Raw genomic sequence first — 13,936 nt, 5'->3', positions numbered from 1 at the left:
AGACCCGTGGCCGTCTCGTTCCCGGCCACCCCATCAGGGGTCACAGGACACATGGTGCCCTGTGCCTTCAGGCCAGGTGAGTCCCAGCCTGGGCCACCACCTCCCCGATAAGTGTCCCAGAGACTCTGCGGAGGACGCATCCTCTTGCCTGAGTCTCCTCTGTTCTGGGCGGAAGTCCTCCTAGCTCACCTCCAAAGTGCTCAGAGCCTGGCCTCTCCCCACGTCCGCCTGCAGCTGCCGTCCTCTCGCCTCTGGGGGGGGGGGCAGCCCACCCCTCCTCCCCCTCCCGCAAAGTCCCCTCTCTCCTCAGAATAAGTCCCCCCCCACAGGCAGTGTGCTCCGAGGACCCTTGGTGACATCCCCTCCCCACTGCAGCCCCACTCTGTTCACTGTCACTGCCTCATGGGTTCTGCCTTGTTGTCCCTCATGTGACTTGTCACAGCTGACACTGGTCCCATCTCTTCATTTATCTGTCTTCCCCACAGACGTACAGCCCCCACGAAGGCAGGGGCCCACGTACTGCTGTGTCTGCTGGGCCTGAGCAGAGCCTGTCACCCAGAACTGTTGGCGGGTGGGCGGCTGAGCGAGAGCTGTGGTCACGCAGTCAGAGGGCAAGGCTGGTGCCCCGTAAGCGGGTGTCGAGCTGACCAGTGCTGTCCTCTTGGCGGGGGGCCCCCAGGAGCCCCCGGTTGGACTGGACAGTGTCAGGGAGACCCACAGCAGGGACACAGCCTGAAAAGTTGTCCCAGGGGCTGGGAGGGGCTGTGGGGAGGCTGCCGTCCAGGACGGCCTTGGAGAGTGAGGAGTGGGGCCCCAGCAGAAAAGGCGGGGGCGGAAATCCTGCCGCGAAGCCCCGCCTGTTGAGAATGCTCCAGCTGCCGAGCTTCTGGTTCGCGTTGCAGGTGGGGATATAGTTGTGCAGGTCCACAAGCCGGGGGTGGAAGAGCTTCACAATCTCGGCCAGCATCACTGGGGTGGAGCGGGCAGGGGCGCGAGGTGAGCTAAGAGCCCTTGGATTCCTTAAATCATCAGTCATCCAGGGCCTCCGAGGTGGATGAGGACGGAGAGAAGTTCCGGGGAGCACCCGCAGGGTGTGGGCGCCCCAGGGGAGGGGGCTGTGAGAGCCCGTGGTGTCAGAGGAGCTGCTAGTAGAACCCCAGTCTGCTGCATCCTCCCCCGGGGAACGCGGGGTCCGGGGACAGGAAGAATTCCCGTGGCCAGGTTGAACACAGAACTGGCCGCTCGCTTTGCCGCATTCCTCCTCCTTCTGGGGCCATCGAGGCAGCGCCCCTCCCACGTCCTGCCCACTCCTTCCAGAGGTCCCTCACGCCCTGCCTCTGGGGTCGTCTGCATTTTGCAGGGAGTCCGGAGAGCGGGGACCCTTCCGGGGCCGCGGCCCTTGCCTGGCCGTCCCGACTAGCGGCACATCTCCTTCGGGGCTCCTGCTGGCCGGGAGGGATGACCGCTGCGCTCTTCCCCTGAGCAGAGAGCGCCAGGAACCGCCTGACGGGCGGCGGCCCTGCGGCCTGGACAACCGGCGGTCACCCTGGCCCCCGGCCCCGTCGTGGCCGCCGCCCCGCCCTCACCGCCGTCGCTGAAGTCCCAGGCCAGGTGGCGCTTTGCGGCGGCTGAGCGGCAGTGCGTCCAGCCAGGCGTCTCTGAGGCCACGGAGGGCGCCGGGCAGCAGCGGCGGCCGGGGTGGCTCGGCCTGGCGGCGCCCAGCGTGCCGGTGCCCACCGTGGAGCCGGGAGACGGCGGCGGAAGGGCGGGGCCGTTGCCGGGAGACCGGAGCGGGGTCGGAAGGGGAGGGGCGCCGGCCACCTTGGGTGCTGGCGGCCCGCTCCGCGCGGGCGGACCGAGCTGCTTAGTTTAAGCAGAGGAGGGCTTACGATAAAGTCTCAGAAGAAAAGAAGGGGAAAGTTTTATTTTAACAAGCATTGGACTCTTAAATCTTATAAATTCCACATTGTTTCGCATGCAACATTTTCCACCCATCTCCCGTCATTTAGAATTTGATCAATAATTTAATCGTAGAACACAAAAACTTCATTAAAGTTTTCAGCCCTACTGAATGTGCATCTGAGGTTTCCAGAGACCCAGACAAGACACCAGGGGCAGTAGGGAGACACACGTGGGTGAGGAGGCACTGGCCTGGCCCCCGTTCCTGAGGTCAGGACAGCAGCCGAGGGCCCGACCACGGAGTCCTGGGCGGAGAGGGCCTGGGCTGTGACCGTGGGGTGCTGAAGAGTGACCTTTGCCATGAGGAGTTGGCTCTTCCGCTAGGACTTTTCACAGTGGACCCAGCCCTCAGGGAGGGGGACGGAGGGCCTGGGGCCAGGCAGCTGGTCTGTCGGTGCTGGTGGCGAGGTCACATGATCACAGGTAACGTCCAGACAGGTGCACAGATGCCCCCCAGGGTGCTTTGAGCTCGGGCCCCATCACCTCCTCTGGACGGGGGGTTTCAGAGCAACCTTTGGGGCAACAACTCCCTTGGAAAAGGAAGAAAGAACTGACATTAAAAACCATCTGCTACGAAGAGCACAACTGAATCTAATTTCCATTTACTTTTCTTAAAATTTGGATCCTCAGTTCATCCAACGATATGACTGTGCTCAGAGCTCAGAGCCGAGTGGAGACAGCCCGGGTATTAACAGCTGATGCTTTATCAAGAATAGACTTCTGTACTTAACACTAGTGGAGAAAAAGACACAGTAACAGCTGGAAGAAGCGGCAAGCACTGAAAAGTCCTCTGACAGAGTAGAGGGCGGATGTTACACCCTCTCAGGGCTGTGCCCCAGGCAGCCAGCTGGGCACTGCCCTGTGTGTGAGGGCCTCACCTTAGTGGGTCCAGGCTGGGCCCCTCCGGCCCTGGGCTTGATGGGTGGCATCGGTGGAGTGCAGGTTGGCTTGACGACCTGGAAGGAGGCAGACACAGCTGATAGCCAGCTGGGCCAGGGCGCCACTTCCCAGCTCCTTCTAGAAAGTTCCCTGGGTGCTCTGCTCTGCTCCAGACCGGCCTGCATGTTTCTCTTCGCTGAGCTCGCTACAGAAAAGTGCCCCCAACCCCCTCCCCACCCACAGCTGCCACTGCCCCGAATGAAACCCAGATGTGGCAGGCCCCCATTCCTGGGCCCATCGGCTTATCTCACTGCCCTGCCCTCTTCCCTCAACTCCCCCCTCCCCCAACATGACCCAGGAAAAGCTCTTAAATTGCCAGAGTGGGGGTCTTCGGAAGCTCTAAAGCAAAGGATCCACTACTAGAATTTGCATTTGTTTGCATCTCAGCTTTCCCGGGGCCAGGGCTGGAGTGGAGACGGAAGGCCTCCAGCAGAGGCCCTGCTCAGCCCAGGCAGCTCATTCCAGCGCCAGAGGGACAGGGTGGGCCCAGCACACCGAGAAGGTCCCTGCTGAGCAGAGGGGCAGAAGTCGCCTGCACTTTTCTCCCCCAGCACAATTCCCTGGCTGCCACCAGTTCCGTGGCCAGAAATCTCTCTGCCCACCCCCTTCCCTGTCTGGCCCGTCAAAACCCCTCCTAAGACTTTTTTACGGACTATTTTTGTAACTTCGTTGTAACTCTAAAATTAATTCAAAATAAAAAGCAAAAAGTAGAGGATCTCCGTTAAGCAAACGCCACAGTAACGGCTGTGGTAGGCGAGATCCACTCACAGAGGCACCGCGGGTCAGTTTAGGAAGTAACCAGCCGGGCGTTGCTCCATGCACCCCCACGACATTAACCGCTAAGGGAAGACGGGCCCTACTGAGATTTAGAGCCCTGCGGACACCATGCAACCCAGTGATGACTCCACACCGGCGGCGGACAGGCTGCCTCGGGCCCCCCAGGCTCCTGGTGGGCGGAGAGAGGAGCCTGGGTCTCCCTGCCTCACAATTCGCCAGAGCAGGTGACCTCCCCGCCTGCCGGGCGGTGCGTGTGCCTGTCCAGAGGTGCGCAGGACCCTCGGCAGTACCCACGGGGCTCCCAGCAAAGAACGGGACCCACCAGGGCCAGACCTCAGGACAGGCGGGAGGGCCTCCCGAGTGAGCCCAAAGGCAGGGGGCTTGCTGGGGCGGCAGTGACTCACATTTGGGAGAGACCCTTCCCAAACCCCTGAAGCCTCAAACCAAAGGGAGCACAACGATGGAGCCCACAGCCCCACACACCCCTGTGCCCCTCCCCCGGGGGTCCTCTCACCTGCTTGGCCTTCAGCCCCGGGAGGGGCTTGGTGGGAGGAGCAGGTCTGAGCTGCTGGGAGGGGAGGAGAGGTCAGGACCCCAGTTCCCCTGGGTTCAGTTCATGTCGGCCCCTGAGGGTGCAGTGGCCACCACCCGAGGGTCCCTGGCCCACCAAAGCCAGCCCCAGACCCTCCACCTCCCAGGATCTGCTCTATGCCACCTCGACGGCCCCTCTGCCAGCCCCCCACTCACCTGGCCTGGGGCCTGCTGGGTATACACAGGAACTGGGGACGGTGGGCTGGACATAGCGGCTGGAGGCTGCAGGAAGCCGGCCGTGAGCCTGGGTCTCAGGGCAGCCACCTCCAGGGAGCCCTGGCTTCGGAGCTGCCCCCACCCAGATGAGGACCCAAGGTTCCGGCCCCTCCCAGAGTGGGAAGAACACAGGCCCGTGTGTGCACAGGGGGCGCCATCCTGCCCCACCACTGGGCAGGGCCCTGAGTTATGCTCCCTTCCCACAGCCCTGGGGACGCACAGAGGTGCTGCATGGCAGCAAGGGCGTCTGGGCCTCAAAACCGCCCCGAGGTGGACTTTGCAGAGGCCTCGAGCCTCAGATTCAATTCTGTCACCAGCTCCTGCGGGTCCTCAGACCACTCGTCCTAAAGCCTCGTTCTGCCTCTAAATGGCGGGCGTGGGGGCCACTCTAAGCCACTGGGTACTGCATCCCGGCCTGAGCTTTGGGGGTGGCCTGGGGAACCCGTTGGGGATGCCTAGTGCTTACAGCAGGAGGTGGCCACTTAGGGGTCACCGCGGAAGCCGTGGGTTTGGGTGGCTGGCTGGGGTGGGAGGAAAGGCCCGGCTCTGGGGGCCCCCTGGTGGGAGCCGGGGCCCTGCCCTTCACCGGTGTCCTGTGCCCCTCGTGGAACAGGGGGTTGGAGAGCCCCATGGCCGTCTTGGGCGCCACATTCCTGGGGAGAAATAAGATGGGTCAGTGCTTCCTGGCCTCAGGATTCAGCCCAGGGACTTGGGGCTCCTGGGCGTGGGAACCCTGGCCTGGCCAGAGGCCCACTCAGCTGCAGCTGCCCGTCGGGGTGCGCCAGTGACAGCCGCGCGCAGAGGGAGAGGCAGCCTCACGTGTCCCCATTGACTCTGGGGTCCAGGTGGGCCCGCAGGAGGTACTTGGAGGCCACTGGGCAAGTGTGTCCTGCTGCGGCCAGCGTGGGGGTCGAGGTCCCCCCAGAGTGGGCACCGGGGACACCCAGAGCCCAGGGCAGACTCAGAGCGCACTGTCCACCGAGGGCGGTGGGGTGCAAGGGGGAGACGGGGTCCTCTCTGAGTTTCCATATCACCAACCTGTCACCATGACCCACACCTGCTCCCGTGTCAGCGAAGGCAGGGGGCCCAGAGCGCGTTCTCCCCCTCCAGCAGTGCGAGCAGGCGACTCGCTCTGTGCACACACGCTGACGCCCTGCAAGCCCAGAGCTCACTCACCTCCTTCGGACGGGGCGCCGGGCTTTGCGGTAGATGACCACGCCTGCCAGGGTCAGCGCCACAGGCACCAGGAGCGCCACAGGCACCAGCACGCCCACCAGGCGTCTCCGGGACGCTGTGGGGACACAGGAGGCCAGGTGCCACCAGGGCCAGATGTGCCTCGAGGCAGCAGGGGCTGGGAGGGCCCGCGGGCAGCTTAGCGCATGTCCAGGCCAGCCTGGGGCCAAGGAGGGGCCTGAGGAAGGCGCCCCCTCCTTGGCCACGCCAACAGCCCTGAGCCCTGGGCCCCCTGCGAAGGCCAGGGCCACCTGAGGATCCTTGGCCCTGAGAACCGGTACATGACGCCAGCACTCTGGGCTCTCAGGGGACCAGCTGGAGGGCTTGGTGGTGGGCAGCCCCAGGCCCTCAGTGATGTGGGTGCGGCCAGGCCAGGCCCTGTAGGCCTGACCGCTGGGGAGGAAGACACTTGTGGGGGTGGGAGGCCCCGAGGTTCCCGGGCCCAGGACGGGGCTGAGCACCCAGCAAGGAGCTGGTGCTGTCCCTCGTTGCCCCTGCAGCCCTCCCTCTGGGACGGGCCCCCCTTCTCCTGTAGGGCCGAGGTGGGGACTCGGGGTCCTGGGGTCCAGATGCCGGGGGCTGCAAGGCCACATCTTCAACATGCCCCTCACGGTTTAGGGGCACACGGCCTCCTTCTCGGCCCCTCCCAGGTGGCCTGAGAAAAGGCAGGACCCGCAGCCAGATCCCCTGGGCTTGCGAAGGTGTGTGAAGGCGCAGGGCGGGGCGGGCCCTGCCTACCTGTGCGCACGGTAGACAGCAGCTCTGCGCAGTAGGGCGGGGCCCAGCCCGGGTGGCAGTGGCACTGGTCCTTGTGGTTGCACACCTGGGGGACGACCAAGGCATCAGGGTCTCCAGACCCCCACCTGCCGCACCGCCCAGTGCCCACTGAGGCGCCGTCTGCTCTGCTGGGGCCCCTACTGACAGAGGACAAGCTAGGGGTCCGGGACTGCCACCACCCAGGTTTTGTCAGATGTGCTGACGGCAGCAGCCCCTCCCCGGGTGAGGGAGGATGGCTCTGACGGGACGCTGTGGACTTCCTGAGCAAAGCAGGCATCGCCGCAGGACGGGCAGGACAACTCTGGGGCAGGCTGTCCTCCTGAGACGGGGACACGGGAGGGCACTGCCCCAGGCCCCCCGGTTTCAAGCCCTCAGAGCTCTGACCTCCCCAGCGTCACAGCACAGGTTACTAAGAGCTCAGAATAGGACACTTCACATCAGACCGGCCTGGCCCACGTGTCCACCAGCACTGTGACTAACCTGGGCTTCCGTGTCTACACGGGACGCCCAGATCCCTGTCAGTTCCAGCCTCAGGAGGCCTCAGCAGGCTCCTGGCACAGCCCCAGGGCACCAGCCTCTGCCCTCTGTTTGTCTGGGCTACCCTCAGCACAGCCTGAGCGTCTTTCAAGCCCAAAGGGCTGGTGGCAGGCCATCCCCTGGACCCACGTACCCCATGGTTGCTACACTGGGCAGAGCAGTTTCTGGATCTGTAGACATGGAGGTCCTGGCAGAAGCCTTTCCAGCAAACCTGGAGGGCAGTGGGGGTCTCCGTAGGCAGCCAGTCTAGACCCCTGCTTGAAGCACCCCAGCTCTCCACCATCAACCAGAGCGGACCCAAAACCTGTGTCTGGGCTTCGGAGGGGCAGGCCACAGCCTTCACACCCCCGGTGGCCTCGCGCGCAGCCCATCTACTGGCCGGCCTTGGCCACGGGGAGAGGCACTGCCCGGCCAGCCTTCTGCTGCCACCAGGGCCACAGAGGACTGGCCCCGCCCATCCCCAGAGGGCTAGCAGGACAAATAGTCTTCAAACCCATTAACTGAGAAGGGTCTTCTCCCGCACCCCCCATGCGCCTTCCGAGTTTCTCCCCAGAACAGAGCCCTCCTCCAGCCGCCACCGCCCTGCTCTGGGCCCCAGCAGCTCGCCCTGGGGTCCAGCAGCCCAACCGAGGCGCGTCCGGCCCACCTGCTCCTCGCCACACTTGGTGCCTTCCGGCACTGGCTCGTACGCGCTGCTGCTGTCCTGGACGAGAGCCTGGCAAGCACCCGAGGAGGTGGTGAGGGTGCAGGAACTCCGCTCCGGGGGCTGCCCCCCCTCACAGAACAGAGTGCCACACCTGTTGACCCTGAGGACAGAGGGACGTGCGTGGAGCCAGCTCCGCGGGGACCCCTGCGCGGTGCTCACAACCGTGCTCAGCGCACCAGGAGCTGTGGGTGAGGCCCTGGGTCCACCCGCAGGGGTCCACGGCCCAGCCACAGTGACCCACTCTCCCAAAGGGCAGCATGCTCTGGCCTGGGGGTCCTGCAGGGCCAGGTAGGCCCCCGGAGAGGCTCCTGACTCAGCTCCCGGACTCCTTTGTGCAGAGGACTCTCTTGGTGGAAACATTCCGTGCCCTGGACCCAGGGAAGTCGGGCCACGGGAGGACGCTCACCTGCCAAAGTCCAGGGGGATACTGCCCTTGCAGCCTGTGGAGATGCTGTAGCTGTAGCACGTCTCCGTGGCAACCCGAGCGCCTGCGGGGCAGGAGCAGGTCAGCGCTCCGACTCAGGACCAGCAGCCACCCTGGCAGTCCTGAGGGGCCCATGACCAGGGCCCATGCCCGCCTCACCTGGCCCCCACAAGTCCCGGCACCTCTGGGCCACCGTGGGGCAGGCCCCGTTGTAGCAGTAGCCCCCCGGGCAGGGCGTGCCGTTCTCCCAGAAGGCGTCCTCGGGACACATGGGCTGCCGGCCGTCGCAGTACTCCCCGAGGTCACACTGGTCCTTTGCAGGGCGGCACGGCTCTCCGGCCGGCTTCACCTGGTTCAGCAGAGCCGAGCTCACCCAGGGAACAGGAGGCGCCCGAACACCCACGCCTGCTGCTGTGCCCCAGAACCCCAGGCTCACCCTGCACTCGTGGCAGCAGCTGCCGTGGGCACACTCAGCCCCCTTGGCCAGCAGGCAGGTGCTGGCATTGCAGCAGCGGTTCTGACAGTCCTGGGGGCGGGGGCAACAGCGAAGGTCTAAGCGGGCTGCACGCTGGGCTGGCCCCAGGCCCTTCCCTCGGGTGGTCTGGTCACTCCCCGCCACGAGCCCTGCCAGTCGTTTTGGTACCAGAGGACAGGAGGTGTCGCTGTGCGTGCGCAGGGCGCCCGGGGGTCAGGAACGGTCGCCCCAGCCTGTGGATGGGGACCGGCCCCCCATGTGGGCAGCGGGCAGAAAGCAGAGGGTGGTGGCGGGGCCCGGCCCTGTACCTGGGGGGCGCCGCAGTCGCACTGCTCCCCACGCTCCAGGAACCGGTTCCCACACACGGGGCCGCCCACCAGCCGGTCGGGGTCCGGGGCGTCTACCAGGCAGGCCGTCTGGGGCTTCTCCACGAACGTCTCCAGGTCAGCCCGGCTGCAGTGGCTGAACTTTCTGGGGAAGCTGGAGCTGCGGGGAGGGGAGTCCCTGTCATCAGAAGGGGGGGGGCAGCCGCCCGTGCCCTGGGACACCCCTGCTGGGCGGGAGGCCCTCGGGCGGGCTGGCTGGGGCCAAGCCTCACCCGATGCTGGCCGCCATCACGCAGCCGCCGCCGTTCCGTGGCACTGCGCAGTAGCAGTCCTGGATGTTCTCGTCGTGGTCCATGCCCAGGTTGTGGCCCATCTCGTGGGCCATGGTGCTCGCCACGCCGACGGGGTTCGGGCTGTGGTCCTACAGGAGGGGCCATGCTGGCTGGGGTCACTCTGGTGGCCAGTCCCCCGCCCGCCCCCAGCAGGCTGAGGGGCTCGGCGGTCCCTCCTGCCAGCATCACTTCTTCAAACCTAAAGCGTCAGTGCATCCTTCGGAAGAGGCAGCTGCTCAGGTGTCCAGGGGCAGCGTAGGGACCAGCAGGTGGACCTGAGTCCTGAGGCCCCCCCTCGCAGGCCCCAGCTCAAGCTCTGATCCCCACTCCCTTCCCCCCCACCCCCAGTGGCCAGCTCCAGCCTCTGTCCAGCAAACCCAGCTGGATCCCCCGCACCTGGTTCACAGCCCCCGAGTCCTGGGAGCACATGGCGGACACCCTGGCCAGTCCCACGGTGGTCCCTGCGAAGTCGACCCCGCTGGGAAAGAGAGCAGTGTCTGCACGTGGACACTCGGAACCCGCCTCCCCTGGGGGCTCCCTCGTCCTGGCGACAGCGTGGCCCTCCGCCCACTCACGTGATGAGCTGCGCGTTGTCGTGCAGGTGCCGCCCCGCCAGGTCTCGCACCCGCCAGGACAGGAAGTTGTTCAGTGTGGTGTCGGCCTGGGTGCTGACGTGAATCTTGTCCCCACCGTTCCACATCTCCAGGCCCACGAGCACCACGCGGAAATTGAGCTCCTGATAAAGCTGCCAGAGGGCAGGGAGCCCCGAGGGTCAGGTTCCAACGGTGAGGCCAGCCAAGGGCCAGAGGTCCCCCCAGCATCCGCTGCGATGGGACAGGTCACGAGGGCAGAGTCCTAGCCCCCCCATCACCTGGCAGATGGTTCTACTGGCAGCCGGGCGCCCCCCATGGCCAGCCCTCTCCTCCTCTCCAGGTGCCCCAACAGGCCTCTACAACCGGGGTTTCTGTTGGGCTGGGTGTGTGCTGCCACGGGGTCCCAGCAGCCCCTGCTGAGAGGAAGCCCCCAGAGCGGAGCGGCCCCCACCTTGTCCACGTGGTTGACCACCTCCAGCATCCGCTGGCGCACAGCCTCTCTGCTCCCCAACCGCTGGAACTGGAGGACAGTAGACCCTCAGCTGCAGCCTGTCGGCCCACCTGCACCCACCCCACCCCCGCCCCTGCCCCCGGCACCTCTGTGCTGTCCGTGACCACGAACAGCTCCACGTAGCGGGTCTCTCGGGGCACTGGCCAGTTCTGAGGAGTAGGGACAAGAAGCCGGTCAACCACCCAGCCACAGCCCGCCTGTCCTCAGCCCGTCTGCGCACACGGAGCATCTCCAGGCCCCGGAGCTGGCCCCACAGCGCTGGGGGAGCCTTGGTGGGAGCTGGGGGGGGCTCTGGCACAGACTAAGGAGCTGGCTCTGCGGCCAGCGCGCAGCCAGGCCCAGGCCCACCCCAGCCACGGGGGCGGCAGGCAGCACCCCCGCTTCGCAGGGCATTCAGGAGTCTGGGGATGCATGGGGCCAAGCGGACGCGGAAGCAGCGGGCAGGGCCTCCCCTCACCCGGGGCCTGAGGGCCGCCGAGACCCGCGGCCCCAGGATGGTCTCCAGGCTGCTGTCGTTGACCCCGCAGGTGCCGGCCTTCTGCTGCAGGTGCTGTGCCTGGTACAGTGCGTGTTGCCCCTCTTCCCCGCCCCCATCCAGGGGCTCGATCAGGTGGATGGTGGAGCCGGCCTGGAAGAAGCCCCTGAGGCAGAGGGAAGCCCATGGCTCTGAGTTAGCGAGGGACCCCAGGGCAGCAGGTGCCCCCGGCCCATCCCTCCCTTCTTGGCCTCAGTTCACTTCGCTGGAGAGTGAGACAGTGCTGGGCCCTGATGTCCTGATGCACCCCGCCTGGTCGGCAGCACCCACCTGAGGCCGGCACAGGTGCTGAGGCTGGCAGCGGATCCCTGGTGCCCCTCCACGTTGCCCTGGTAGAAGCAGTGGTCCTGTGGGAGGAGGGTGTGAGGGCTCCGCCGCCAGTGCCCGTGCTCCCCACACCGCCACGGCCAGCCTTGGGGGGGGGGTCACTCGGGGGCCACACCTGCCTCAGTAGCCGCTCTGTCACCTGGGAGCCATCGGCGGCCGTGTAGGTCTCCACGTAGCCCGAGCCCACCAGGTCCCTGGAAAAGAGCCCCCGTGATGCTCTGGGCCCCGCCTGCCTGCCCCAGAAGCCACCTTTGGTGTGGAGGAGAGGCTGGGCCAGGGAGCTGTATGCCCAGGACACAGATGTGTCGGGGGCAGGGATGGGAGCAGGCTGCAGGCTTAGGCCCCTGCTCACCTGTTCTTCCGAAGGTGCAGGGTGAAGGTGTGCCCTCGGGCCCCCAGGACGTAGCTCACACTCTCCGGGTACAGGCCCTGAGCCGGGAGAAAAGGGAGGGGTCCAGAGAGAGGGGCCCTGCCCCAGCCACGCCCACCTCAAACCTGGGGGTGGGTAGCACAGGGCCAGTAGGGGGAGGTGGGGCCTCGGGTCGAACCGGAGGCAGTGGGCAGGTGGGGAGCTCCACCCAGAACCGCCTCGGGTGCCTCAGGCCTCGGTGGTTTCCTCACAAGTCCACACGGGGAGAAGAAGAATGACCCTTACCGGGAAGCAAGGGGAGGGGGGACACAGCCCCTGACAGGCAGCCTTAGAACCCAGGCGGCAGAGGTGACCCGCCCCTGCGAGGCCCCACCCCTTCCAGCCCAGGGCCCGACTGGCGGGGCGCCCCCAGCCGCAGCTGACCCCTAGGACACCGTGCGCTGTGCCCGCACCCTGAGGTCAGGACGGGGCTGTCCTCAACACACACTTGGGCACCTGCAGGCGCACACGCTTCAGGTCTCAGAAGTGCCCCCAGGCGCCCCGGGGAGTCCCAGCCCAGCCCCAAATGCCTGAGAGGCGTAAGCTAGCGCCCTGCTGAGCCATCCCCTCCAGTCTTGGAGGAGTCTGACTAATCGCTGGAGTGAAACTGGGGAGTGGCCGCGGCCGGCGGAGCTCCTGAAAGGAAGACAGGGCGGCCCGGCCGGCACCCCCCACCCCGAGGCGGGGCGGCTGTGGCCCTGCCCAAGGGTGGGCAGGATGGAAGAAGAAGGTGAGGCCTGGGGGGGGGGGGGGGGGCGGGGAGGGAGGAAGGCGGCCCCTCACAGCTCGCTGGGCACACGGGGAGCTATCACCCTGCTCACAGACAGAAACGGGCTCTGAGGGGCCAGGGAGGGACCCCCAGGCCAGCCTCCCGCCCAGGCTTACCAAGTGGAAGGGCAGGGCTCGGCGGGTGCGGGGTGCTGGCAGGCGCCGGGGCCTCACCACCTCGTACTGCTCCACGTGGGGCAGGGTGGCCCTGGGGGCAACCTCTGCAGGAGAGGGGGGTCAGCAGGCGCACAGGGCACCCTCCCGCCCTGGGGGTCCCTTCCCAGCCTGCTGTGCGCCGGCACCTCCTCTTGGGGAATCGCCCGACAGCGTGGGGACCGCAGACTCTGAGCCCTGGCTGCCCAGCCCAAGTGGGGTTCTGCGTGAAAGAGGCCGCAGGACCCCTGCCCTGGGTGGGGTCGGGCAGACTTGCGCCTGGCAGTGCACGGAGACCCCACCCAGCGCCTGCCCTTCCAGGAGCCCACCAGGCTGCCTCCCAGACCCTGGGGTGACCCGGATGCCCCCTCCCCCTCAGAACGAGGACACACACAGGCCCTGGGCGGGGGGAGGGGTGGGGGACGCGGGGGGAGGGGTGGAGGGTGCGGGGGGGGGCCGGTCTGCCCGTCCAGGGCTTAGAGCTGACATTTTTCATCCCAACTAATCACGTGACCGCGTCTAACAGGGAACTGGCAGCCCTGTTCCGCAGGGTTCACCCAGCCCAGATCTAGAAGCTGCCCCGTATCCAGCAACAGACAGCAGGGACCCAGCCCAGGCCCAGAGATGGAGACCTACTCCCCAGGTGACTCTTTTCTCCTTCTTTCAAGGTGTTAATGGTTGTGTCTCCGTAACGGCTATCTGGCAAACCTCCCGGAGTGAAGGCCGTGCAGAGGGCCTGCCCCGTAAGTGCCCTCCCCCCCGAACCCCAGGAGGCTCTCAGGAGCTAGGGTGGGGGCCAAGGCCAGCAGCACAGTCAGTTCCCCCAGAGGAGAGGCAGGTCCCCATGTGGCAAAACAACCCCCTGGGGTGCCCCCAACCCCTCGGCTCCAGGCCACTGCTCCTCGGTCCTCCCCTCCCTGCCAAGCTGGGGGCTCCCCGTGGAGGTGGGCAATCCTCCCGAAGCCCCGGAATGGGGCCGAAGCAGCCAGGTCCTCCACCCTGTTCTGTCCCAGCCGGTCCCCACCTCCAACGCAGAAAACGCCCAGGTGGCCGTTTCCCCACGCACTTCCCTTTTGAAGTTTCCGTGTGTGCACCGCCCAGGGCCTCCCCACCGACTGGCCACCTGTGCGCCGCCGAATCCCAGAGACCAGCCCAGAGCCCCGCGCAGGGAGCAGGGGGCCAGGCGACCGGACCAGCCAGAGCCAGACGCCCTGCACTCACCCTGTAGCCACAGCGCAGCAAGCAGCAGGAGCCCGAGGCCGTGCATGGTGGGCGGTGCGGGCGGGGTCCGGATCCGAACCCACGGTTCCGGGGGGCTGGGGAGAAGGTGCTCCGTGCTCAGGCTGGC

The 13,936-nt window shown here is 66.4% G+C and overlaps 1 protein-coding gene across 1 annotated transcript; it reads right to left on the bottom strand.

The window, feature by feature from the left end:
• Positions 1 to 1,942: 1,942 nt before the first annotated feature.
• On the bottom strand, positions 1,943 to 13,936 carry ADAM8 (ADAM metallopeptidase domain 8). The gene is made up of 24 exons (XM_060033503.1): positions 13,810 to 13,936; positions 12,553 to 12,656; positions 11,611 to 11,687; positions 11,374 to 11,452; positions 11,202 to 11,278; positions 10,854 to 11,037; positions 10,483 to 10,545; positions 10,337 to 10,405; positions 9,868 to 10,037; positions 9,689 to 9,770; positions 9,233 to 9,381; positions 8,943 to 9,120; positions 8,596 to 8,685; positions 8,319 to 8,508; positions 8,142 to 8,223; positions 7,676 to 7,835; positions 7,163 to 7,240; positions 6,454 to 6,538; positions 5,659 to 5,773; positions 4,949 to 5,135; positions 4,423 to 4,488; positions 4,190 to 4,243; positions 2,838 to 2,915; positions 1,943 to 2,489 (listed from the first exon to the last, which is right to left on the bottom strand). The coding sequence occupies exons 1-24, from the start codon at positions 13,853 to 13,855 to the stop codon at positions 2,439 to 2,441; spliced, it is 2,514 nt and encodes an 837-aa protein (XP_059889486.1). The 5' UTR covers positions 13,856 to 13,936; the 3' UTR covers positions 1,943 to 2,438.

This window comes from Delphinus delphis, chromosome 16 (genome assembly GCF_949987515.2).
Source record: "Delphinus delphis chromosome 16, mDelDel1.2, whole genome shotgun sequence".
Taxonomy (NCBI): Eukaryota; Metazoa; Chordata; class Mammalia; order Artiodactyla; family Delphinidae; genus Delphinus; species Delphinus delphis.
The sequence above is the reverse complement of the archived record's forward strand: the minus strand, read 5'-3'. Positions and strand labels throughout refer to the sequence as shown.

Bases quoted from the DNA above. Each gene is read 5' to 3' on its own strand.
- ADAM8 (XM_060033503.1), bottom strand. From the start codon at position 13,855: ATGCACGGCCTCGGGCTCCTGCTGCTTGCTGCGCTGTGGCTACAGG. The intron at 9,382-9,688 runs GTGCGGGGGATC...CCCCTCCTGTAG, and splicing joins ACTCGGGGGCTGTGAACCAG to GACCACAGCCCGAACCCCGT. The intron at 5,136-5,658 runs GTGAGTGAGCTC...ATTTCTCCCCAG, and splicing joins CGGCGCCCCGTCCGAAGGAG to GAATGTGGCGCCCAAGACGG.